A 24297-nucleotide genomic window follows, 5' to 3' on the forward strand; every position below is an offset into this window, starting at 1 on the left:
TAGAAAGAAAGTACAGAAAAACGTCTTCCTTTTGTGATCACAAATCAGGTGACATAATGCCAAGTTTCCATATTCTAGTACTGCTCAAATATGCCTGATATTTTCTTGTGCATGCAGAAAGACTTAATATTTTTTCTTCAAGTCTATATTGTGTATATTGAGTGTATATTAAGAACCTGATCCTGCCAACCCTTATTTGTACAAGAAATCTTTACTAATGTGATTTGGTCCTTTTATTTCACTTTCTAAAATTACATACATAACAATGTGACCATTTTCAATGTATCTCTTAGCTAGGGGATGTGAACAGTTGTGGAAACAAAAGAATTTGTATATGTGTTTATTTTTTTGAGGATACTGTTCTGTAAGATATTTAATTTATATTGTTTAAAGCTAGGAGATTGTAACCGTGAACTGCCAATTAAAATGTCTTAAATGGCTAATTATTCTGTTCTTTCATTTCTTTGTTTGTCTCATGTATTTATTTCTACTTCTCTTGAAGCATGCTGAAGTTATTCCTGATTAAAGGAGTGATGAGTTTTCACCATAGCCATATTTGTATTTTCCGGGTATTAAGGGTGGGGAGAAAGAACTGTACCTTAAATCTATTGGCAAGCTTTGACGTACTTCAAGACAGCTGCAATGCATTTTTAAACCTGCAGACGTCACTATTCTGCCAATTAATTGTGGTACGCTAAATGTTCATATAGCGCTATGACCACATTTAAAATATATGTTGCTTCCATCTAGCAATTATAGCACTTTGGTTTTAATCTAAAACAATTTCATCAGATTTATTTTAATATTGTTACTTCGTTTTCAACGTTCCACTAAAGGAAATAGTAGGCTTTCCTTTTAACTCATATAAGCCATGTCCTAAGACTGTCTTTAATTATTACTTATTGTTGTTTCAATACAGATTTATGAACTATTTATTTTGTGTCATATAACATACCATTTTTAAGCAACATTTTCAATCTGAACATAGCTTCCAGGAGGGCAAGCTGCCCAGAACATCAGTGATCTCACAGTTATTACTTTGTGTCATATATAATCTTGTTTTTTCCTGCAACAAATAAATCTTTGGGCCTCCCTGCAAAAAACATTTGTGGTTACAGTATAATAAAAATAAACCGTTTGTCGTGACTGCAGCTGACATTTATCAGCCTATTTGTGGGTGCTCTTTCTCTCTCTGTATAATACGGAACATAATTTGTCACTTTGTAAATACATTCCAGCCTAAATCCCTGCCAGCATCTGTTAGTGTTTGAAGGATTAATGCACTGCACAGTGCATGTCTGCACTTTCAGGCAACAACATAGCTTATGATTATGGATCATGAGAGAACAGGGAAAAAGGGTTCATTTTGTATTTACTTAAACATTGTTGCCCTTTTGACCATCATGCTTTTCTCGTCTTGTTTGTCATCTGTAGTAGGGTTGCTAACTTTCCTCTACGTGTAAAAGCCATATGTGAAATCCTCTGTAAGTTTTATAAATCAGTGTATGTATAGCTGTGCATATAAGATAACACATCTTTGATTTTATGGATAATTAACAACAATAATATTGTATTGCAATAGGGACGTTACTGGTATAATCTGTTTAGAAATACTGTTTTTCTTGCCATTTCCAACAAATCCATTACCCTGTTTGCCACCTATATTGCATATTTCTCAGCAACCCATCAACTGGATTTATTTAATCTGAAAAACTTCAAATTGAGCAAGTTTTTAAAAGGAAACAAAGCCTGTAGCTTCTAAATTATCCCAATGCTGTTTGCCTTGTTGCTGTTTTTGAAAATATATTCTGCTATCACTTCAAATCTTGCAGAATGAAAAGAATTGAAAGCATCTGAATAGGAGGCTCTCCACAGTTGAGATTCTGTTACATGTTCCCAGGCTCCCTTGATTATTCTGTAAACAAGAAGATATGTTTATTAGAATAGTAAACCATACACATGTAATATATTGCCAAGATTATTTGAGATTCCCTGAGATAAATTCAAATGAGCTTTACAGGAATGGGCATTTGGAGAGGGAAATAAATGATCTATATCCAGGGAAAGAAAAAAATCCACCTAAAAGTAGGCTCCCAAGTAAATACCCACAGTTCTTGCACATTAAGAGCTAAACAAATTCCTATTGCCAAAACCTATGGTAGATTTTTTTTTTTTAAATGCATGTAATTTCTTGTTGTTGAAGCAGATGTGTACTGCCTGCAATGGAACCATGTGCATCCAGGAAAAATCAGGGACGTTTGGAGCCTACAAATTGAAGTAGTCTGAAGTTATAGTCTAGTAATGTTTGTGTGTGTTTTTTTGTTCTCTCTGGTTAAGGAATAAATAATTTTTAAAATGTCCTTAGGAGACTGACTTCTCTTACTTTTTAAGCATGATTTAGGATTGCTGTGGCATAGTTTACTTCTCTGCAGATATTAATTTCAGAAAGAAATGCAGATGTTTTTCCTTTTTTCCTTTTTAATTATCTTCAGAAGATATAAAAGGCCAAATTTACAGAGATGTTGATCAAAGAGTTAACTAATGTAAAGATTGTGAAAAAACATTATTGCTTGTTGTAGTAGTATTTATTGCAGAAGATTTATTAAAAAAAGATATTAAAATCTGAAAGATTAAGCAACCACAAAGAAATTAATACGTGTATTTTGCATTTCTTTTTATGTGTAGACATTTACTCATAGAAAGAGATACAGTTTTAAAATTATTGGGGAATTTAAAATGACTTTTGCATAACCAAGAAAGCACATCCAACTTTCACACCCAACTTAAATATACAAACTATACCTAGAGACTTTAGTCACATTGTTGTATTTGTGACATAGATTTTAAATTAGAGGTAAATTAAGTACTTGGAAGAAGGAAAAATATTGCTGTGAATAGTGATGTGTTTAAATATGAGGACCAAATGCAGGTTGGTGTATGGCGTCCTCAGAAACTGAACTGCTTCATATCAGCTCGTCTTTAGCACCCTTCCACGTCTCTCATCTTCAGAATTTCAATGGCTCATCTGTTGCCTTTATGTTTAAACTCTAGCTAAAGGAGGATCCAGAATTCTCTGTGGCTTTTATAACCCAGCTGAACTCAACAGTTAAATCTCCAGCTCAGTTTGTTCTAGACTATCATGTGTGTGGGGAGCTGCCATTGCAACTTTAAGACGTTCATTTGCAGTACAATCCTACCACAGCTTGAGGGCTTCAGGTTTTTCTGAAGAGGCCTCTTACTGCTCTAAGTTGTAGATGAGGCCAAAAAGATAAACACTGTTCTCTGCCAAACATCCATAAATGTTCTGGAGAAGGAATAGAGACAAGGAAAATAATAATTCATTCTTTGTGATAAAATGTAGGTCCAGGGATGATCAGTAATCCTAGCAATTTGCAGGCTCATACTGACCCCTTAGGTCTTTATATATGTGCTATTCCCTTGACTTGGATGACAGCAAGCCCTACAGGAATTCTGTTTTTGTGAAGAACATGAAGATCTAGTTACTTAGGCAGGAAGAGCCAGGCTTTACAAAATCAGGTTTTGGGAGAGCTCACACACAGCATGAAAACATGTTTGACAGGATTGAGCAAGATGAAGAGTGGAAAAATTTACACCAGTAAATTACAAGCAAAATACAGGTAAAACATATGTTGGGAAATAGTGAAACCAAGTATTACCAAATAAATTTTCTTTCTAATGAAAGAAAGAAAACCCTCTTCATCTCTGATTTTCATGAAATCACAATCAGTCCCAGCTATTTCCTTGTACATCACATGTGTGAGTTAATAAAATAATTAATATTTAGGAAATTAGTTTGTGTCGTGTACCATCTCGTGCATAAAGTCAGTGAAAATTTGGAAGTACTGTATAGAAATTGCTGATGGGGGTGGGGGGAACTAGAAAAAAAGAGTGTAAAATTTTTCCACCACGATGTCTTCTAATGAACTTTATTAAGGTGTATCAAATGTAGCGGAAGAACATATTATTAAAGCATCTAGCATGTATGTTGGGTTACTCTTACAGCAGTATGATTCACCTGTCCCAATGTGTTCCATGAGAAGTAGCTGCATAGCATTCAAAGCACACAACCAGATGAAGCTGGCATTACATAAATACAGTTTTGCATGAAGTACCAAATGTTGACTACATTAGGGACAATAATATTTACAGTCCTAATCCTGAGTGAAAGCCTTTTTCCCTATTATGTCCCTCCATAAATAGTGCATGGCACTGGCTATTGGCTGTCATAAGCCATGTGTCAAATTGTCAGACGTGCTTCTAAAACATCCTCTACTTTGTCCACAACATGGAAATATGGGTTTATTTGGGCATTGCTTGTCATATACTGAGTTTTGGTTATTTGTTTGCTTTACCTGTTTTAAGATAATTCCACAGACTTTTCATCAGCTTTGATGTCAAATTCTTTTTTTCCCTGAAGATTGTCTGTTTCTCACACTGCATATAAGAACTATTTGCATTCCAGGATGTTGTCATCAAGATTTTTCTTTATCAAATTAAACTGCTTTTTACCAATTTGTTGTATTTTCAGTCCCTCAGAGTCAGATATTTTTGTTGTTGTGCTATGTATTCAGTTTTGAGTTAAGGGCTTTTAAATATCGAAGATAAATACACGATATTTTTTGAGAGTAAAATTATACAGTAAATTATCTAGTGTCCACTCTGTTACTTTTTAAATGGGCCCTTACAAAATGACTTGTGCTTACACAAGATACAGGGGCTCCAGCATATTTATTAAGACTCTTCAACTCTGTATGAAACTGGAGCAGTCAGAAGTAATGGTGTCTGCTGAAAGATTCTTTATCATATGAATTTACTTTTAGTCATCTATTATTTATTTCAGCTATTTTATATGCCATTATAATAAATATTATGACAGAGAAAGCTTTTATGCTTCAACTTATTGTACTGCTCTTCGCTTCCTTGCAATCCTTCAGCAAAATGTAGCTATGCTTTACCTATATTTAACGTAAATCATCACTTAGATTTGAATGAAAAATTCACTATGAAAAAAGGCTCCTTCTTCAATACCAAGACACAAATGCACAATCATGTTTACTGCCAAACTACTCTACCATGCAGTGTTCATTTTTAAACAGTTTTTAAGCTGTAAAGTGAATACATTGCATATAGTGAAATTGCTTGCTTTCTGGACGTTTTCACTTTCTTGTTAGTTTCTGGCTCAATAAGCATTTTTCTAGCATGAGTGCAAAATATAACCAATTGCACTTAAGCATTTTTAATATTTTTGCTCCAATAGGGAGCAGCTTACAAAACTAAACAAACTGTTTTCTGGTGTTATTTAGAGTGATGAAACTTACCTGGAGATATTGATAAAATGCTTTTAGAACTGGGCATAAAATTGTCAAATAGAAGATAAAATTTTTTCTTTGCACTTTTCCAAATGTTATTGTGTTGTGTTTACAAGAGGACTTGTTAGGAACCATAGAATGATCCACCTTCAGCTCTTTCTTCAAAGACAGGATGTTGCTGCCTGGACATTGTTAGCCTCGAACTGCTCTTTGGGCTTCTGGAAATGCAAATACTCCCCATCCCAAAGGCACCGTTTCAGTGGGTTCTAGCTGACCTTGTTTTCACAAGGTTCAGTAGACAGCAGAAGCGTGTCCACCTCTTGTGTCTGTTCTCCTTTTGGCCAGTTTGCGAAGCTGGTCCGAGTCAAGTCGTGCAAGTAGTTTTGGACACAGCTGGGACATTTGTCCTGGGGACGTGCAGCGAGGGCACCAGCTCATTTTGCACAAGCTCCCAGCAGCGCCACATAGTAATGATCCTGTGATTTAGCAGTGAGCTCTTTAAATTGTTCTACACTCATTCTGTTATTTCGTTTCCCCTTAAATGATGTAACTGAAAATAAAGTAGCAGAGGGAGCATTAATATCTTTTGTCGATTTCATTTTAAAAATTCTGGAGTTTTCTGCCTTAGTGTGTTGATTTTGTGATTTCAGTTTTAGGACTGTCTCCTAAAAAGGGAGACTCCTAATTTGGGAAAGTGACAAGTCCCATTTAAGATTTCACAACATAAAATGAGGCATAATTCAGTACTGAAAATATGTGAAGTGAAATGGTGAGAGACATCAGCATAATACAATTATGACACATTAGATCAGGATTTGCAGCATACCATTAACAATCAGTTCTGACTGTGGATTACTGTCAGATTACAGTTACGATGCCTTTTAGCAAAAATGTTTTTTAGTTTTATTTTTTATTAAAAAAACATATTTTCTTTTTCTATAAATACCACAATGTGTGCTACCTAGGCTTATAGGGAAAGAGGGAAAACATTATAACAAAGGTAATACTGAGCTACGGTAAGAAAACAAATAAATTCTTGTTTGTTTCTTCTTGTCATTGATTGGAGATATTCTTACATTATTTGTAATGAAACATACCTTGCAAGTATATTGCCTTATTCATAGCTTTTTTAAAAGAAATTCTAACATAGAAATAAGAGTGGGGAAAATTGGGAATGAAAATGAGTTGATACTAAAGGCTTAGCATTTCATGTTCTCAAACTATAGTAGGAATTGATGGTCTACAAAATCCTTCTGTGGAGTGAGAGGTGCTTGAATCTCAGTTGCCAAGGGAAAATCTGGAACAGAAAAGTTGGGGAACTTGCCTAAGCTCACGGTATGTAAACGGATTCCTTTCCCGGTTTGGAGAAAGTACTGTCGCTTGGCTTTTTGCATGCCTTCAGAAGCTGAGGTGGCAAGTTCTGATCTGAGTGCTTTGGATGTCGCACACTCCAGTTTCTCCTATGAGGCAAACAGAGCAAAGGGGTGTCTCTGTGCTCGGTATGTCCCTTGTGTATATATGAAGGAAATACAGACTGTCACCATCAAGTTTTTAAAAAGCAAAGCAGGGAGAAAGTTGAAAAAATTTTTATTTTGCTATTTGCCCTTGCTGACCTATTCAATGGAAAAAACTACTAAAACCATCCTTTTTTTCCTTCTCCATTTTTCCTTTTTCAGGTCATTTTAGATAGTTTCCTGAATTTCTTAACAAATGTTTTCTTTGTCTTTTTCTGTAACTGTATGAGCATCAAAGCTAAAAGAAAAAAAGGTGAAGTAGTGTTAAAATGTTTGAAATAAATTATCTTACTGGCTGAAGAAAATGAAGTATGAATAGAAAGGTGGTCTCATTTCATTGATGGAACTAGTACAGAAGAAACATAATTATAGTTTGCATTTGCTATCTAACAGTCAACCATTTATCACTTTCAATAATTTATTTGTGATTTTTAAATTTCTGATTTTTACATTTTCAATATATTAATCCACAAGTCTAGGCTAATCTTAGTCTGTTTAATTTCTATTTTTGAAAGTATTTTGGAGGCATGATATCTTTTTTTCTCTTTTGGACTTGAAATATATGGACACCTCTCTTCTGTTCTTGGAATCAGTAGCAGAAGCCTAACATGTAGCACCAAAAGGAAAAGCGTTACCTGACTAATATCATGTGGACTCGAATCCGTGTCCCCAGGAGGACAGTAACTTGTGGTATAGTCCGTTGAACTACTTGATATGTTGGGGGGGGGGGGTTGATACCCCTTATGTCCCTGTATTTGTAGCATTCTTGTCCTTTTACCCTTGGGAGAGACAGGAGAATGTTTCAACTGAAGAAAGCAGAAGCAAAATAAACCCAGCTATGCACACTACTTCTCTACAAGTAAACAGCTTTGAACTGCAAGTTGTTACGGAGCTCTATCGCATAATGCACAGCAGCATCGTCTTTCTCAAGCCTCTGACCATCAAACAGAACAAAATATTTACCCAGTGGGGCAAAATGAATTCCAGAATGATGTGCGTCTTGTGAGGGTAAAAAAGCTCTTCGTAACAAAGCTGGGTTTAGCATTTTCAGACTGCATCAATTGATACTTCCTGATGGGAACTGAACCTGTCAAAATGTTAGTTGTATTTATTTTGCTGTCCTGAGAAGTCTGGCTGGAGTGGAACAAAAGGAATTTGAGTGACATTCTGTTTAAACCCAACCTGTAAGGTAATTGTAGTGGGCAGAATGGGTGCTAGCAAAATAGAAAACAGATGTAGGGAGAAAAGTACCAGATGTAATGAAACACGGAGATCAGATGAATTGCTTGAACTTGGGAGACAATGGGAGCACTCTTCTTGGCTTCCTTCTGCGCTGACATGCGTGCTGCTTCCTTTTTGTTCCTCCAGAAATGCTCATTGTATAACCTTGTAATCACAGCGGATCCCCTGTTGCACCGTGGTGCTAACAAAGCTCCTATTGCATCTCCACTCAAATGCTGCCTTTGATTGCATAGTACCACTGTATCTGCTCCATCTTTTTCTTACTCTTTCTTTTAGCAGTGCTAAGGTCCGGTCTGAACCATGACCATTGTAGGTAGGTATAGGTAGCATGTTGGAATTACATGAAGTGTCCCTCTAATTTCTTTTTTCCTGAATAAGCTAAGCAGAGTGGACTGAAAGTTGACATATTTAGGTTTGGGGAGAGTACAGGGCTTTTGTCAGCTTTCTTTTATGTACCAGAGAGTTTATGTGGCGTTGGGCAGCAGGGAGTCTAAAAGTGAGGGTGAACACAAATACACATGTTCATAATTCCTTAGGCGATCTACGTGACTTATATGTCATGATGGTTGTTTTTTTGCAGAGGATCACAGATGTCTTAAAGTATAGCGTTTGTGGAAGAACTAAGGCAACTTCTGGATGTCGTGGCGCAGACACGCAGCTGCAGTCAAACAAAAGCTAATTCAGAACTGTGGCTTGAAAGAGCCGCAGTCCACTTGATTCTGTGATGGCTTCCACTTTAGTGGTTGCAATGAAAATAGACTTTTAGTTCATTTTGTTCTGAGATTTGGAGTGCAAGTGTTTCAAAAGATCTGAGAACAGGGATCTTAAAGCTGAAAATATTGAGAAGAGTTGTTTTGGTGGTGCCTAAGGTTAGCACCTTCAGGTTAACCTGTCATTTTGTGGGATTGCACGTCCTCCTCTAGGTGAGAAGTTGGTTTTAAGTACATACGCAATTTCTTTAGAAGATATTATGCACTGGTAGACTCCTGTTGTATGAAGAACTGTGTAGGCTGATCAGTTGTTTTCTATACTCATTTTATACCGTCTTTTATGTCACCTGCTATGAACAATAGATTGTTTTGGATTAATTTGTGCAAGTTTGAATTTAGCTGGATTTTATATTTACTGAGTATTTTTCTATTGGTATGGTATGTAAAAAATACCATGCATTAAGAATAACACTTACTCTACTTTTTATTTCATGGCTTACATAAGTTTCACCAGCTAAATGGAAGAAAAAAGATACCATATTAACCTTAACACTACCTTGTGTCAATTCATTGTATTATATAAAGCTGTGTGTTACATAGTGTATGTTTTTAGCAGAACCACAAAATTGCAATGCTACTTTTGGCACTGGATGTTGTGCTCGTCCATTCTTTTTGATGATTTGTATTCACTTTGGGGTTATAATGTTAAACAAGGGAATCGGAGAAGTTTCATAACACATTTACTGTAACATGATACTGTGAACTAAACTTGCTGTTATTTATCTTTTTTTATATTTTCTCTTGTTCCAGCATAAAGCCAAGGTAGAAGCAATGACCTTAGACCTTGCTTCTCTTCAGAGTGTGCAGCACTTTGCTGAAGCATTCAAATCCAAGAATGTGTAAGTACTCAGAAAATTACATGTAATAATTTCTTGTTATTTTAATGTCTTTATCAGCTGAGCACAGTTGGCAGAATTCACCATAGTTGGACTGATCAGCAACTACAGTTAGCGAATAATCTTTTCACAGGAATTTTTTTAATGTAAATTAAATTTGTTTTCATCTTAAAAAAATAATTACAGATCTATTATTATTCCATGTGTAGCCCCGGCTTTAAAGGGGGCATTGATACCCCTGCGGGTGTTGAAAAAGGCCAAAGCTGAACTGCATAAAAAACAGCTCAGGCAAATTTTATCAGTTTTGCAGTTGTTTGGAAGAGGTCGGGGATGAGCAATTAGTGCACTCCTTGTCTTGCTTTCTTTTCTAATCTTCTCTCTCTCTTTTTGTTTTTAAAGCATTTAAAAAAAATAGCCCTATGAGCCAGACAGCTCCATTTTCTCAACCTGTATCTGGAATAGTCCATAATTAAAAAAAAAGGGGGGGGGAGAGGGGGTGATAATGACAACACTTAACAATAGACCAATTTATATGGAGATAATCAGGTTAGCTTCCAAATGGTTTGTTTAATTTAGCTTGAACAGAACAATGAATCTCTAAATTGAAGAAATGATTTGAAATCTTTAAGTGTCAACTCTTGACAATAAATTCCACACTTTGTGCTTTTATCCACAGTTTGACCCATTGATTGTTGTGACTATTCAAACTTAGCTTTTTTCTGCAAATATTTCTGTAACACATATACGTCTTACTGTACTTCTCAAGAGAATATGGCCTCTTAGACAGCTTTGAAAATATATTGTCGTAGGGAAAATATATCAAAAAGAATGTTTTTTCACTTTTGAAATACTGCCAAAGCTAAATCTCACGTGGATAGACAGATGACATTTTAGTACTTATAGGTCTTTTAGATTCAAAGAATTGTCAAAACTGACTTCTAACACAAGTTCCTTTACTGCCAAAATCCTTGGTAACAATATTTTCTTATCATATATCATCTTCATATATTAAAACTTTCTTGAAAGACAAATCCTTGCAGTATTGCTGCTTTAATACTAACTCGGTTTCATAATATAAGGACAGTAAGTGTTTTAATTTAGCTTCTTCATGCTTTTAATATGCTACATTTCTTTAAAAATTATATGGTACAGTGAAAAGTTAAAACCACCCTTCTTCCAAATGCAGCTCTTAACTTGTTTTGTGTGTTGCAGATCATATCATGGTCATCCTAGCTAGTCCATTTGGTATGCATGTTTATAAATCCTTAGAAGTGAACATGCTTAAATCTATTTTTGCCAGAGAACTTAGAAAATGAGAAGATATAGAATCAGTAAAGGTATAGAATCAGTAAAACCTGTTTTACTTTTGTTGGCATACATTGTTTTACCAGCATAGGTCTGTTAAGCTACATTGTCAGTGATGGACAGGTTTTACTAATGTTTCACTCTCATTTTATTTGGGAAAAATTTAGTAATAGACAGCATTTATAGCCTCTGCCTTGCCTTCAGATATTTTTGTCTCAAATCTGTGCTCAGATGTGTGTGCGTCTGGCAGGACTACTCCAAGCATTATAGGAAAGTCTAAGGTCTGTATCTGTTGTGAGACTTGTGGGGTTTTGACCAAAATGAATTTCCAAGTGATATTTTGTTTAAAGTCTGCGGCTGGATGGAAACCAGACCCCACACACTGCCTGTAGCAGTAGATCTTTTATCCGATACAGATACAGAAGAGTTACCTTACAATCATCTGTGCTGGCAGGAGAATGGACTGGAAGACGTACTAGGTCTTTCTGGCTCTGATTTTTTGTGATTTAACTATGTCTGGATATGGTCAGAAAAGCAATACATGGCAGTAGCATCTTATTACTACAATGCTAACCCTATGCATTTTCCAGCCCTAATGTACACTAACTACTTTTGTCTCTTCATTTATTTGTTTTGCCATAGTGTCCGGAGGCTTTTGTCAGATCAGTGATTCCTTTGTATTAGTAGCTTTATGAGCAATTGAAAGAAATCTTACAGGCTTCAGTGACAGACTGTCTTGTTCTTTACGCTTTGGCAAGTCTGTCAGCTGGTAGCCTCACTTTCTTAAAAGGCTTTGATATCTCTGATTTCATGCACCTGTAGAGAAGGCATACTGTGATACACTTGCCCCAGTTCCCATGAGGTAGCTATAAGTCCTGTTAATGAGCGTAGGAAATAAGTTATGAGTATAGAGGTTTTCTTTCTTAGAAAATCTGTTACAAATTCCTTAACAATAAAGTAGTAGGAAAAGCAAATAAAGTGTTTGGGTTTTTTTCTAAATAAAACATTTGAGTTCTGAGTTGTATAGATCCTGGTTTCTGCGAAGAAACTACAATAATTTTAAAGCGTGAAGGAGAAATTTTACATGAATGCACATATTTTGATAAAGATCTGTATTTTTATTTCTCACAACACGTTATGTGAAGAGGCCTTTAGTATTCAGTGGTGAATAGCTTAAACTTCTGGGTGCAGATAGTTTTATTGTCTATTTAATTTCTCCAGTCCACTATTGCTTTCAAGGGACACTTTGGTATTCTACAGAATCTGTTGGTCTTGGTGACACCTGACTTAATAACTGAAAATTTATAACAGAGACTAGATTTGCTTGTCTTTTGAAATTCTGCTTTTCTGGGACACTTTCTGGCTCTAGGTACTATTCTTTGTCAGCAGATATAAGGGTGTACTCACAGTCACGTCACAACCTGGGAGCCTGTTCTTCCCTGGTTGATAGCTATTGGAAAAGAGTCTTCAAGGACTGTGTTTCACAGATCTCCTGCCGGCTGAGAAAACTAAAATGGAACTACTCCAGAAAAAGGATCCCTAAATTCCATTGAGTTAAAACATCAAAACCTATTGCAGCTGGGGAAGGTGGTGGTGGTGGGATTGCAGGGAACAAGAGGGAAAATTGCTGAGATTGTAAATCTCCTGCCTTAATCAAATAACTTGAGAGGGAAAAAAAATGCCTTTTTGAATGTGCTTGAGAATCTGAGAGATTCTGGAAACCACGTGAAGAATGAAGAAATGTCATCTTCTGCTCAGCAGGAATTTAACAGGGGCTGGTTGCATACAGAAAACAAATGATGCAACAGAGGAAGCATTGAGAAAAACATAAATAATAAACAGGCAGAAAGAGTTACTCTGGAAAGAAACATTTAATATAAATTGGAGTAGTACTTAAAAGCTAAGAAGGCTTCCTTGTTTGAAAGTGAAAAATCAGATGATTCATCTTCAAGTTATCATGCTTCTAAGAGATTTGATAGGAGTCTTTTATTCCTGTTTGGATTTGTTAGGTGTTGCAGCCTTGTCCACAGATAAAATTTGGGCTCAGAGTATATGAACACTGGTAAAATCTGCTGTATTCATATAAATATATTCTAGAAAATCCTTCATCCTCACAGCAAAAAATAATTTTTTTGTTTGCATTATCTATACTCTTGAGTTGATACATCTGTTTCTCTTTCTGAGACTTTTTTTTATCCATGCAGTTTCAAATAAAGCTTTGGGGGAGGAGGGTTTTGCAGATTATTTTAGATCCTGCAGTTCTGTGATCGCAGCAGAATATAAACTTTCCTTACGAGCAGAACAGTGCTCTGCAGTTTTTCTTGCTCTCACAGTTACAAAGATTCTGTGGGCAGAATAAGCTAAACACAATAACTTAGTTGGATCTCCCAAAGTTGTCTTTGGGAGAAGAGAGAATAACACAATATTGCTGTTTCATATTGGATCTGCCTCTTACTTCATTGTAGCACAACCTGAACGCAGTGTGACTAATACATAAGATGGAAGTCTAACTTGGTAAAAGGTAGGGCTGAAGGATTTACAGAGCAAATTCTTTAGAGAAAGCCAGTTCATTATGTTACAATAATGTCAACTAATTTTAGGCTTTCTTGTAGTTTGAAATGCAATGTTGTTATTTCTGTGATTTTTTTTTTTTTTCCTGTGATTTCTGGCTTTCTTTTAGTATTCCTGGCTTGTTGTCTGGAGATACATTCCCCACTGGGTATTTCCACCAGGAGTGAATGACCTCCACCTTCCTTCCATGTGAAGACAGTGCGAGGATTAGGATGAGAGTAGGAAAAGAGGTCTCAGTGCACCTAAATGGCTAGAGTTGTTCAAATTACTTCTTTTTTCTGTATCTAGTCTTTCCCCTCTGCTAGTTTCCAGCTCAGGCAGTTGATTGAATGTCTCTGTTATGGAAAATTAAATAAATGATCTGTTTATAATAATGTTCTGGGCTAAGATGGATTTGGTGTTAGCTGATTTTTGCGCAGTTGGAAGAGGCAGACCAACCAATCTTTCATATTAGGCTTTTGGAACTAAAAAACACTGAATTGAATCTCCTCTTCATTGAGTGGGCACAATGTGAGGAATTATGGTTGGTATTAATCCACTTTATAGAGAAAATGACTGCCCTCCTGTGATTGTATGCAACGTAGCATTTAAATTTAGTCAGCATCAGTGTTTGATAGTTCAGGGTCTGTAGGATTTAGTATTTGTGTAGGAGTGTGGATTTGTGGATGTGATACTTTGGTATTTATTTCCCAGTTTAATCATCCCATATTTGACTAAAACCTGCATACTTTAACTGGGGGACAGCACTAATGTTTCAGTTCTAAAATTTCCAAAATAGCTACCTGTTGCCAATATTTACAATCATGTTATCATGGCATTTGCCTGATCCTCAGCATTAGAACACTTCCATGATCAAAACAGTTAGCAGGCAGAAGTGAGCAGTAAAGTTACAGATGAAATTTTATGTGCATCTCTAGTTTTGAGTGGTGCATAGTGCCACTTGGTTTGAATTAAAGTTATCTTCAGCCAAACAGTAAGACATCAATTTAATGTTCTCAGTGTTCGAGGAAAAAAAATGAAATTATCCTGAAAAATCTTGAATTACTTCAAAGATACAAAATAGTGTTTGCCAACAGCTACTAGGAATTTTCTGAATTGGTAGCAGCAATTCACAATTATGCAGGACTTCCATATGTTGATTTTCATTGCAGTTACTTTCCTCTACTTTACAATAGGAAATTTTTTTGGTGGTAAGAATTGGCATATGCTAACAGTTTATTCACTTATGCTGTGTGTAGAAATATGGAAAAGACAGCAGTTATGAATTATGATTCTCCATTTGGAACTTTAGTCTCTTCTTATTTCCCTAACCAGACCCAAAATGGAGAGGGCCAGATATTCAGCTGGCTTCCTTAACTGAGGCCTCAAACTCTATGAGTGCATTCATTTTTCATGCTGCAAGCAGAAGCACTCTGAAACCTTGCGGGTGCAATTAAGATTTCAGAGCCTGCTGAAAATTCATACCAGAATACTGTTTTTCTGCATTTTCATGTATTATAACTGACATATTGCATGTGTGTTAATTCCAATTTAACCACAATTAAATCATAGACATTGTATGATAAATTCTATTAATACATATAAATACATATGTCAAAATGAGATCTGTTTAGCAAGTTGTTGCATAGGTAACTTAAAGGATCCAGAAAAAATGAATATATGATTTAAACAAATTATTAGCGATGCCATTATGCCAATATGCTTAATGGTTCTATAACACATGTATCTCTGTCAGAGATGATCGTTGCCACTGCGTATTGTCTTTCAAAATTTGAACATATTTTCTAACACTGTACAAATCTGTTAACTCTTTGACATTTATAGAAATACTTTTTGCGAATTAAAACTAGTAAGAGTTGAGCTATTATATTTGCCTTCTCAACTTAGAATACAGTTGGCATTCTGACAGCGTCACTGAGGCACAAACTTCTGGACAACATTGTACATTTTGAGATATCAAAACATATCCACACTGAATTAAGTATTGAAACATGCATAGTTCAGAAGTTACTGTTGCAGACAGCGCGTATCTTAAATTTAAATAAGATCAAAGGCTGCCTGCATTTGAAACATACATAATAATATTAGGGTGAAACTTTTTTTTCTCTTTGTGGTGGTACTGCGCCTTATTAAGGCCTAGGGATTGGCTTTCTGCATAATTTTTTTTTTTTTTCTGGCTGTCTGCTGTTTTTAAGCTCTCGTACACAATTACCCCATTGTGGTAGCATGTGTCAAGTCATGTGGATCCAAAAACTGTTTCCAGTACTTTTTAAATTAAAAATCTCTCAGCTTAACCCCTCCCCCCTTTTACTGGAGGCAGAGATCATGACGATTTCACCAGATCAGCTTCCATTTCATCTGCTGTATCATGGAAATATCCCCTGCCTCAGAACACTTTTTTTTTTTTAAGTCCATATTAAGATAAAGATATGATTGACAGTTCACCATAACTTTACATATAGTTGCATCTGCAAAAATATTAAGTGTTTCTACATATTAGTAACAGAAAGGTTTTGTTAGGTGTTCGTTATATAGTTTTATGACTATAACTGTGCTGTCTAAAATTTGCGAACTCGCCACTTGTCTTTGGACACTTTGGACTCTTTTCATTGTAACCTAATGAAGAAACCTTGCTAACCTTCCAGTGGCTTTCTGCTTAGCACCCTCATTGTTCTGGTTCCCATTTTGAGCCATGTGTCTATGCCTACGTCTAAGCTGAGTCTAAGATGGCCGATAAAGTCTTGGGGCCTTGTCTTCCAAAAAATTTCCACAAGATGCACCAACTGTGGAGGCTGTTTTGAGTATCTAAGGAAGTAAAATATGTATGACTTAATATGCCTGATTAAAATTGTTCTCTTGCAAATAAAACACGGATTTTGCAGCATTATAGTTTAATGGGTTTTAAGAAGATCTGCGTGTTTAATTGATGTTGTCTTCTAAAAATTCTGAAATATAAGGCAAGACTAGCTATTTAATTACATATACATTTTAAATGTATTTAGTCTATTTAGTTGAAGGCTTTCTATGGGAGATAGTTAAAACACATGAAGGCAGAGTCTTCTGGCACTTGGGTATGGAAGCCTTACTGCTGACATTAGACAGGCCATGCATATACCACATGTGTCTTAATCTTAGAATCCAAAAATTTGCCTTATAGTCTGAAAAGGTTGTATTTCTTCATTAGCTGTTCCCAAGGCACCAAAAATCCCAGAGGATGTCAAAGTACATTAATTTTTATCACAACATGGAATATTTCAGGTCTGAATGGCAGCACGCAGCTGCTAGGGGCTTTCTGAACTCTATTACAGCTCTATATATCTCTAGGCAAAACAGAGGAAGGAGTTGTCACTGGCAAGTGAAATGTTCAAAATGCATGAAGTGTTTTATTGTTTGAATGATCAGCCGTGGTCCCCAAAACATTTTCCAAGGAGTTAGCTGTTTTCAATGGGAAATATCACAAATATGTAATAGAAGTAGTAATTGACCTCCCTTGTGAGTTGTAGCTTTCTTTTTTGTAACAAGTACTTACTGTGTACAAATGCAATTCGTATATTTAGAAGTACGTGCAGAAACAACAAATAATTCCATGGTTATAGCAAAAATGAACGTTCCTTTACAGCTGGCTTATGCTTATTTGTAACTCCTTGTGTAATAGTGTAAATAATGATTTGCTGTTGGGATTTTGAAAAAGATGTGCGTGTCCACTTTGGGGTAGCGAATGTCCTTAGGTGAGCTGCTGAATGAAAATTACCAGATTCTGGATGTTTTCATTGCTTCTGTTTCCTAAGCATCAGGGAGATTTAAAACAAAACAAAACAAAATATCTTTGCAAGGCACGGCAAGGAATGAAACAAAGTGCTCCTCTTATTATGCCAGGGCTTGAGAAAAGGAAGAGGATGCAGAATGGAAATGCTGAAAGGTTGAACGGATACAGAAATTAAGTTGCAGAGCCCTATCCTATCCCTCTGCTACCCCAACCTGGCCCAGGAGTTTCAAAATCCGTACGTATGGAGGTATTTTGAGTCCTCAGGGATACAGAACTAGCAAAGATTCAACACTTTGACAAAGGAAAACATCGTTTCTTGGATGGATTTTGGTTTGAAATGTGGTTCCGAGGAGGCATTGAGGTGAGGGAAGAGCAGCACTGACACCTGTTGTTAATATTAATACCCTGAGTATACTGTGTGCTGTCAGTCAGAGGAAATTTAGGGTTAGATTATAGCTATGCAAAAGGGAATTCAGAGCTGTGGATAATGGGCCCCCAAAAGGTGAGAGAGTCCGTGGTATGAACCTAATGGAAAGAAGAAACCCACCACACGCTTGTGAAATATAATATTCTTTCTCCTTCTCTCTCTTGCCTTGTAGTTATAAGTTAAAAAGCAAGTACGAATACTAATCTTGACCTTCATTTTTAAGCAATAATTTGTTATCAAAAGAAAGTGATGTACTAATGTAATGATACCAAATAAGAAAATATAGCTTAAAAAGTTCCTAATTTCTCAGATTTCTAGCATCACATACCGTACTTGCAGTGTATAAATTAGCCAAGTGTAGGAGACAGACCATGTCAACAATTTAAACCTCATCCCTGCTTTTCTTATTTTGTGTGTAGTCTTTGTGAAACTCATACTAGAGTGGAAGGAGAAATCCCAGCTTGGATCATTTTTGAGGGAAGGTGCTTTGGGAAGTACAGGTTTTACTAAGGTCAGCTTGAGGGCAACATTACAAATGTTTAAAGTGTTAATGTTAAATGTTTAACTGTTTATTTAATATTGGGTCTGAACTCTTCAGACGTTCAACCTCAAAATTTTCACAATAGTTGAAATTGCTTCTGCACCCCATTAAGAGGAAAAGTAGGCCTCTCAAACTCTCTGTCCCCCTAGAGCTAAAATGACAGGATTTTTCTTCAAAGAAAGATAACATTGATTTCTGGAGGTGTAAGATGATGTGGGTTTTTTTGGTTGGGTTTTTTTCCCCCTGTATGTGTAAGAAAAGCTAATAAAGGGAAAACCAGGACTAATGGATGTTTTCTGTTTAGTTCTAAATCTGTTGAGACCTCTGTTCCTTCTCCAAACTTTTATGAAATTATATACTGAAGATTTTATAGAGGTGATGAATAATGATTGAGAGATGGTTGACCTGTATGGCAGTATGCAGATGATATATTATGAAGACATAGGGGCAGCTGCTCATAATAATTCCCATGTACTTGCTATGAAGGAAGAAACAGAACAGTTTTCAGTCCACTCCCATTAATCTCTTGGAAGTGGGGCAGAAGTATTTGCTGATCAACAGTGTCAAATCCTGCAAAGAAATGCAGTAGGATGAATTTGAGAGAATTTTCCTTGCTTCTAGCAGGAGGTCATCCATCAGGGCTCTAAGTCCTGTGGTAGCGGCTTGCCTTAAAATGAAGCCTGTCTGACAAGGATCCACAATTCTGTCAGCTGACAGGTGGCAATAGAGGGTATTTTTGCTGACTTTTCAGTCAATATTTTTAGAAAAAGGGAAGTTAGACATTGAGCATTTGCTTCCAAGATTCATTGAGTTAAGCAGTGCTTTTTTTTTTGGTTTTGGTTTTTTTTTTTGTTTTGTTTTCATCAAACAAGTAAATATTTTTGGGTCGGTGTTAGATTATACATGGTTCTGAGATTTCCTGCTGCTGTCTGACTCCTAGATTTTCTCGTTGCTCAGTTTCCCATCAGTGCCGCTTGTAAAACTGAGAGGGATTTCTGGAGATGGTTGTTTAACTCACCCTTTTTCTGGAGAGCCATAAGCCTAGCCTGCATGGTGGTTATTTCCTTTGTGAATATAGGCATTCCCTCACAGAAGGAGGGACCATTTTCTAACTTTGAGAGAAAGCAACATGGGTGTTCAGAGTTATGGGATGGAAAAGTTCGGTGGGCTGTGACTTTGCTGCTTTATGGAAGAGAAGTCACAACTCTCTGCCTTCTTTACTGGCCGTGACATAGGTCTACAGTTGCTTATGGGGCTTTGGGGATATGGCGAGGCCTTTTCTGTTGAGTTTCTGTGTAATTCCAAACAGCGTGAACTTTTCAAATCACTTGAGAAGTGCCCCAGATGGTGTGACATTCTGCTTCATGGGAAGATTTGAAAGTATTCCCTTTGCATAATTTCTGGTTAACTATTTCATTACATTTGAAATGGGAGAACACCAAAGCCAAGAACTCTGTTGACATTTTGGTGGTGTTTGTTTAACCTCCTAGTGCACAGGCTACATTTGTTGAAAAATATTATTCTTACCTTTGCAAATCATCAGTAATTAATTCCCTTGGAAATATCTACTGCTGCACACAGCCAGCTTGTGAGGCTGCTGACAGATCACAGTTTTACATCAGGTGCTAACAAATTGATTATTAAATTTCATAACTAACTGATTTATAGCAACAACTTAATTTCTGTATCTCTCTAATGTATTCACTTACTGTATTTTCAAATAGTGCAGAGCAGTTGGAGTGCTTTGTGGCTTCTAATGGTGAATTGAGCACAGCATATAAGATCTGAATGACTTGCCCAGTGCAAGGGTTTGTGATATATCACAGACTTGTGAAGTGCACAAGGTATTAGATGGTTTTCAGATGAGATATTCACAGTTAAGAATGTCCTTGTTAATTCTGCATGCTTTTTAACTTCCACTAAATTGTAGCTACACTTACCAGCATGGTGAGAGTTTTCTGGAATCGCTGTAAAGCTTGCAGTTAAAGCAGTGTATTCTTAAGTCTCCGTCATGCTGTGAAGGATAAGAAACAGTCACTACATGCTATGATGGAGCAGCTTATGTTCAAGTCCCAGTGCATACTTAAATTGTAATGGTAGACCACGTTAGCTCACTTGGTGTGATGTAAGTCACTGACTGAAGACATTTTAAGGAGACATAGGGGTAAATTTTCAAAACACTCTGCAAGGTTTTAACTATACATTGTTTCCAGAAATATCAAATAGGCGTCATGGTTAGAGGGAGCAGCTTGGTAATGTCGATACCAGGAGTAAACACTAAAGAAAATTTTCCTTTGCTGCTGACATTTTTTGTTGGCCTTAGATGTGCCTTTGATGTAGAAATACAAACTATTTTAAACTGAGGGGGGATTTTTTTTTCATTGGGCTCAGGAGGAAGGCTAATGTAGATCGCAGCAATGTTTTTAATGAACTTGTGAAATCAAGGTCATAGTTCTGCTATCACTTAAAAATACTCCTGTCATAAAGCAAAGCTGTAGTGCCAGATGTGTGGTGCGAATTGTCATGTATCTTAAAAATTTTGTTCCTGCATAATGATACGTTCAGTGATATAGAGCTCTGCACCATTGAGATTAGAATCTGTCATCTGTGGCTGAAATGCATAACGATATGGTGGCTGTTACATAGGTAATCTCATTCATTTCCTGGTGTGTAAATGTCCAGGTCACAAAAACTTAGATGACAATTTTCAGTAATTGGACCTTTGTTAGCAGTCTGATGAGAGGCACCGATAGCTTCATGGACATGGATCCAAATCAGAGAGGTGGTTCTTTCTGAGCTGAAATGAAGCACAAAAGCAGTATCTTTCTGTTTTACACAGATTTTTCTACTAGACAGTAGAAAAACACAGATTTTTCTACTAGAATATTGTAAATACTTTTAACTTCACAGTCTCTTTAATAACTTTTACTTTAAAAAAATAGAACAAAATGCTGTTTGAAAAATACAAATCTCATGAAAAGGACTGAAGCATAATTTTATTTCTTTTATAAAACCCAGTTAAATGCCCTGACAATTTAAAAGTGACTACATTTTATAGTTTTATAATTCTAGAATTGTCTTTTTAATTAATTGAGCTGACAGATTTAGGTGTAGAGTGCATATTTTGCCTCTGGTAGTTATTGTGTAATTAGTATTAATGAAGGATACTACATTTTGGATAGGTGGAATATAGTTTTGGTTCATATGTGAGTCCTTTCAGTCTTACTGTGGTCTGTTACTTCATAGTACATATGACAATTATCAAAAAGAATTACGATCTTTTTAAAAAGTGCTGTATTTGCTCTTGCAGGGAATGGCGATGGTATTTTTTGTATTACTGCTGTACTCATGTGCCTCCGTTCTCATACAGGAGGCTCTTATACCAAAAATTGCATCTATGTTGAAGAAACGTGTTCCTTTTTCCCAGTAGATTTACAAATCTGTAAATTAATTCTTGCTAGAGCTTTTCATAAACTTTCAGAAGAGATGATGAATCATCCAAAGTTTCCACACATGCACTCTCAATCTTCATGAGGCTTTGTTTTCCTCTTGGCAGATGCATCTCGAACAGGCAAAATGAACTCGGGTTTAAAACATTTTGATAAAATATGCCTCAAAAGGTCGGGTACCTATTGAAAAATATGATCCTGCATATCTTAGTAAATAGCCTGCTTGCGCTGTGTTGAGTGAGGCTGCAAAGATCAAAAAAATAACTGCCTTTTTTGCAAGTTGATTTGAACAGAAAGAGAGAACCTTGCCTTTAAAAGGACAGCCCCCCTTTATCTTCAATTTCTTTTGCGGGTATAGTATGTATGTGAAGATATTATGCATGTAAGTGTCACTGACCAAAAGGCAAATCAGAAATTCAGCACTTGAGTAAATGTGCTTCCCAAAGCACACAGATGTTTCATACTGCTTCTGAAGCTTTTTGTTAAAATTTTCCAAGTTGGCACAGGTACAGATATTAGATTGTTAACTTCTTATTAAAGCAGACTACATTGGTAACTTCCCAGTGGGCTTGAAGTTGAAATTTATTTTAATAAGGAAATACAGCCTACTGTTTATGTCGATGCTTATGCAGCTCTTTCAGTATTCAGCTAAGGTGCATTTGATTCCCCCAGAAATGTTTTTTTGAAAACTGGGCTATCAAAATCTGGGGTTTTCAAACATGCCTGAAGGAATCTAATTACTTAGGTTTGTTTGACAACCTGGGGCTTCATGTTTCACATTCTTTTCCAGAATTCCTTTTGCAGATGCTCAGAGTGGCAGTGTATGTGTCCTTCAACCACACAGAAAAATGATCTGACTCTGGGTCTCCTGTCATCTTTTGTGCATAGGGCTGTGAGGAAGTACTTGAAAAGAATAGAAGGCAAGCAGCTATTTTTCCTAGTTGTGCTTCATTTATTATCTTCAGAAGTAGAATTTATGTTGAGTGGTTGATTTTGTATCATGGGATTTGGCCAATTGCAGTAACGACATAATAGGCTGGAATGGGCTAAACAAAAAAATGTGACAGATCTTAATATTGTGGTGTTAGGACATCACAGGTATTAGTACATGGTTAGTGCAGGAATGAAAGGTATTTGTTTGACGGTCATTATTTTGTGCAAACTTTCCCAATTAATTATATCAGGGCTAGGGATGCCAGATGCAGACTCTCAAGTCTGAGGTTTTCAGCTCAGGTATGCTTGCTGAGGTCTGCTGCGTCAGACTCTGACTCAAGGGCAAGAATACACTATCGATGCCAAGGTTTCCTTAGAGATGAAACAATCTAGCAAATGTAGATCCATCTGAGGTCCGAGAACCAGAGTCTTTGCTGTGTTTCATAAGGATTTGAAAAAAAGACCAGAAAGAACAGAAAGGGTGTCTGTCCTTGATCTTGCTGTGGAGGTTGGGAAGGCTGCAAGGTGTGTAGCATCCTGAGATTACAGTGAAGACGTCAAGGAATTTGAAGTTTTCTGGACCTGATTTTTAAATGAGAGAGGTATGTGACAGTCTAGGTTCTTTTCTAGCTTAGTTGGGTAGAATCTTACCCTTTGCTAAGCAAATTAGCAATGCTTCATTTCAAGTTCCTTCATCATGGCATTTCCATTTAAACTGGGTTAGCTGAGTTCAGTGAGGAAGGATTCTGTCTCAAGGATCTCATATGTATTGTGTGCAGTTTTTCCACCAAAGATTACAGCTTCTGGAGGATTTTTTTATTTTCCAGCTTGGTCTTTATCAACTTGTATTTTTTAACAGCATACGTCACAAGCTGCAGAAGTATAAAACGTGGGCATATGCCTTGTTGCATTGGCTTTATTTCTTAATCACTTTTCCCCTACCACTTGTGCAGATGTCATGAACAGATGTATACCCCACATAAGAAAGTGACAGGCGTTGCTCCTCCCCTAGGAAAAGGTTCTTTTTTAAATGCTCCAGAAGGAGACTGTTTCCTGATTAGCAACTGGGAGAACAGTGATAGTGTTGAGGTATGTCTGGTGACCTGCCCATGCATGTCAGCCATCCATCTGCTGATCACTATTGTTGTGAACGTTCAGGACAGATGGAGTTTGCTATGGTGGTCTTGCTCTGGTAGGCATCTTGAGATGACACATTGTGGTGGGCTAATTTATTAAAGTAGATTTGGATAGTGAGAAACAAAAATTGGCGCCCCGCTGGACCTGTTGTTTACGTCAGAGAAGGACTTGTGGGTGATGTGGTGGTTGGAAGCCGTCTTGGGCATAGCGATCATGAAATGATAGAGTTTTCGATTCTCAGAGAAGGAAGGAGGGGGCGTCAGCAGAACTGCCACCTTGGACTTCCGGAGGGCAGACTTTGGCCTGTTTAGGAGACTGGTTGACAGAGTCCCTTGGGAGGCAGTCCTGAAGGGCGAAGGAGTCCAGGAAAGCTGGACATTCTTCAAGAAGGAAATTCTTCAAGAAGGAAGGACATTCTTCAAGAAGGCACAGGAGCAGGACGTCCCCATGTGCCGAAAGATGAGCTGGTGGGGACA

General features: G+C 36.7%; 1 protein-coding gene across 9 annotated transcripts in view; it reads left to right on the forward strand.

Annotated features, from left to right (window-relative positions):
* WWOX (WW domain containing oxidoreductase) overlaps window positions 1–24297 on the forward strand; it is a 541645-nt gene that overhangs the window by 107876 nt on the left and 409472 nt on the right. For all 9 annotated transcript variants that reach the window (XM_075510859.1, XM_075510858.1, XM_075510862.1 and 6 more), the window contains exon 6: window positions 9607–9695. In XM_075510859.1, the coding sequence (XP_075366974.1) occupies window positions 9607–9695 (89 nt within the window). The remainder of the gene's footprint in view (window positions 1–9606; window positions 9696–24297) is intronic.

This window comes from Mycteria americana, chromosome 8 (assembly GCF_035582795.1).
Source record: "Mycteria americana isolate JAX WOST 10 ecotype Jacksonville Zoo and Gardens chromosome 8, USCA_MyAme_1.0, whole genome shotgun sequence".
Taxonomy (NCBI): domain Eukaryota; kingdom Metazoa; phylum Chordata; class Aves; order Ciconiiformes; family Ciconiidae; genus Mycteria; species Mycteria americana.